The sequence below is a fragment of the Mus pahari genome, chromosome 5, assembly GCF_900095145.1.
Source record: "Mus pahari chromosome 5, PAHARI_EIJ_v1.1, whole genome shotgun sequence".
Taxonomy (NCBI): Eukaryota; Metazoa; Chordata; class Mammalia; order Rodentia; family Muridae; genus Mus; species Mus pahari.
Genome location: NC_034594.1, coordinates 81,882,601 through 81,885,421, shown reverse-complemented (window position 1 = coordinate 81,885,421; position 2,821 = coordinate 81,882,601). Strand labels below are relative to the sequence as shown.

Sequence of the window (2,821 nt, the reverse complement as noted above, 5' to 3'; positions counted from 1 at the left end):
CTGAGGCTCTGAGCTGGGAAGGACAATATCCCCTCCTCAGGGTCTTTCAGTCCCAACTCCATTGGGGCCTCCTCACTGGGTTCATCCTTCCAAAACTCTCCTTCCTCAAAGCCTTCTTGGTGAGCAAAGCCAGTCCAGGTGAGCTGGGACTCTTCTTGGGGACTGCTCCCCTGTGAGGGGGAGGCCTGGCCTGGGGGTTCCCACTGGGTGGTCCCCGTTGGGATGTGCCAGTAGTAGGTCCCTGAGGTGTCCTGTACCCTCATCCATCCAGCCGGTAGATCGGAATCCGTCTCGAAAGCGTTGGGGTTCCAGAAGGAATCTGTGTCCTCCGGGGAGCCATAGGAGGGGCTGCCCTGTGATAAGGTGGCCCAGCTTGAGTCCTCATCACTGGCTGCACTGTTTCGCATGCCAAATAGGAGACTAGCACTCTTGCTATGTTCCCGGGGGCCGTCTGTGAGGGCCTGGGACCCAGAGGGGACTTCCACATTCTCCAGAGGCTCAGGTAGCCCTGGAGGAGAAGACAAGTCCTCCTCCTCATCCTCTTCCTCTTCTTCTTCATCATCCTCCTCAGCCTCTCCTGCTGCCTTCTCCTCTCCTTCATCTGGTCCCTGTTCCTGGGTGTTGATGATCAAGGCGGATCCATGAAGCCCTCGGTTGGCTGCATTGTGGGCCGAGAGCTCCAGCTCAGAGTATAGATGCATTAAGCCTTTGGGACCCAAAGGTGCTGTCTCAGCCTCCTGGCTGGCCTCCTCCGCCAAGGTCAAGGTCACATTTCGGTTCTGGTCTCGGTGGGCTGTGGCAGCCCTCCGAAGCTGGTTCTGGCCTTCCTTTAACCACTTGGCATTGGCAGGGCCTGGTTCAGGCACACTACCCTCACCCATAGCACTTCGCAGGTCCTTGGGTACCACAGCTGTGGCTTGCAGCTTGGCGTTGAGCAGCTGGTTATGGGCAGCGTGCAGGGGTAAGGGAAAGCTGAGTGCAGGGCCTCCGTGGCTGTTAGCGTTAATGGCCGACTGGCTCAGGGATGATGGAACAGACATGGCCTTGGTAGATCCTGCGCGGCGAAGCCCCAGGCCCAGGTGGCGAAGGTAGCTCAAGCTGCAGGGCTCCGGCAACACCGCAGCTTCTCCATCACAACATCCCCCGCCCAGGAGCGCGCAGGCCGCGGGGCCGCGCCCCGAGCGGCCGAGGCATTTTCTTAATTGAGGTTCCCTCTTCTCAAATGACTTTAGTGTCAAGTTGACATAAAATTAGCACATTTCATGTCCCCACTAAAGCACCTCAGATTCTTGTTTTCCTCCTTGGACCTTTTAGAGATCTCTTGGTATAAAAGTGGTTTCATGAACAGTATTCCAGCATAACAAAACTCTTGGTCCTTCTGACCTAAAATGAATGCACAAGGGAACTCAGATAGGAGGTGGGGTGCGGGGTGGATGGAGGAGGGCTCCCTCAGCTCTGTCAGCTCAGGGTTTGGTTTTTCCTAAGGAATCGCCCAATAATCTTGTTTCAGTATGCTCTGTATTAGCTTCTTCACAGCCTTGGCCTCACCTGCGTGAGACCTCTTTAGATTTAGGGTTCTTTTTTTGGTTTTGTTTTTTGTTTATTTGTTTGTTTGTTTGTTTTTTCATGAGCTTAGCTGGTCATTTCGGCTCTCAAATCTTTCCTTTGAGCAACTGTGACTTTGAGAAGACTTTTGATCAGTGTAAACACTCAGTGTGAGGCCACATGCTGGGGATATTAGCCAGTCACTGAGGTTGTCAGCTTCCATTCCTGTGACAAAATCCCTGGAATAAGCAAGCTCGATGAGAATGCTTTTGACTAATGGGTTCAGAGGTTTCAGACTGCAGTTGGTTGGCTTCCTTAATTTGGGCCCGAAGCAGGCACAGTATGTTGGTGGTAAGAGAATATGGTGGATAAGAAGGCTTCTACCATAATCTCGGGGAAGCAGAGGTAGAGGAGGGAGCGGGAGCAAGGTGGACCATTAACAGCATGCAGTCAATGATCTCCATCTTCTCAGACCATGCAACGGTGATCTCAAAGTCATTGGCCTGCTGCTGAAGTTGACATCTGTGATGGTTTGTGTATGCCCGGTCCACGCAGTGGCACTATTAGAAGGTGTGGCCCTGTTAGAGTAGGTGTTTCACTGTGGGCGTGAGCTTTAAGACCATCATCCTAGCTGCCTGGAAGTCAGTGTTCTCCTAGCAGCCTTCAGATGAAGATGTAGAACTCTCAGTTCCTCTTGCACCGTCACTGTCTGGATGCTGACATGATCCCACCTTGATGGTAATGGACTGAATCTCTGAACCTATAAGATAGCCCCAATTAAATGTTATCCTTATAAGAGTTGCCTTGGCCATGATGTCTATTCACAGCAGCAAAACCCTAAGACAGCACCATTGTAATCGAATCACTTTAGCGTCATTGCTGTGTGAGGACAAAATGTTGAACACCTAGGCCTTGGAGAACACTTCTTATCTAAACTGTAGAGTGATTGGAGAGCGCTGATTAATTTTTTTTAATATCATTTGCATTCAGTCATTCATCATGTATCGACTGAATATCGACATGCATCGAGTGCTGTGGGCACTGCTGAGTATGGTGACCCTTGAATGTGCTGTGGTGGCTATGGCATTAGGCCACACAATGCCTACTCAGTCCTAAAATAAATTGACCAGCATCATCTGAATGCATCTTATGAGGGGAAGTTTCTGCATCTCTGTGGTTCTAATGGGGCCTGACCTGGTCTGTGGGAGAGAAGATGGTTAGGAAAGGATGCCCGAGGCAGGAGAGAAGACCAGTGCAAGGAAGGTGAGGTCAGTGG

General features: G+C 51.3%; 1 protein-coding gene across 1 annotated transcript; it reads right to left on the bottom strand.

Annotated features, from left to right (window-relative positions):
- Nucleotides 1-2: 2 nt before the first annotated feature.
- Nucleotides 3-1,167, bottom strand: LOC110321978 (amyloid-beta A4 precursor protein-binding family B member 1; the record flags this gene model as incomplete). The annotated part of the gene is made up of 1 exon (XM_021198552.2): nt 3-1,167. A coding segment is annotated over exon 1 (1,038 nt), but the record flags the coding sequence as incomplete, so codon positions are not given.
- Nucleotides 1,168-2,821: the final 1,654 nt, after the last annotated feature.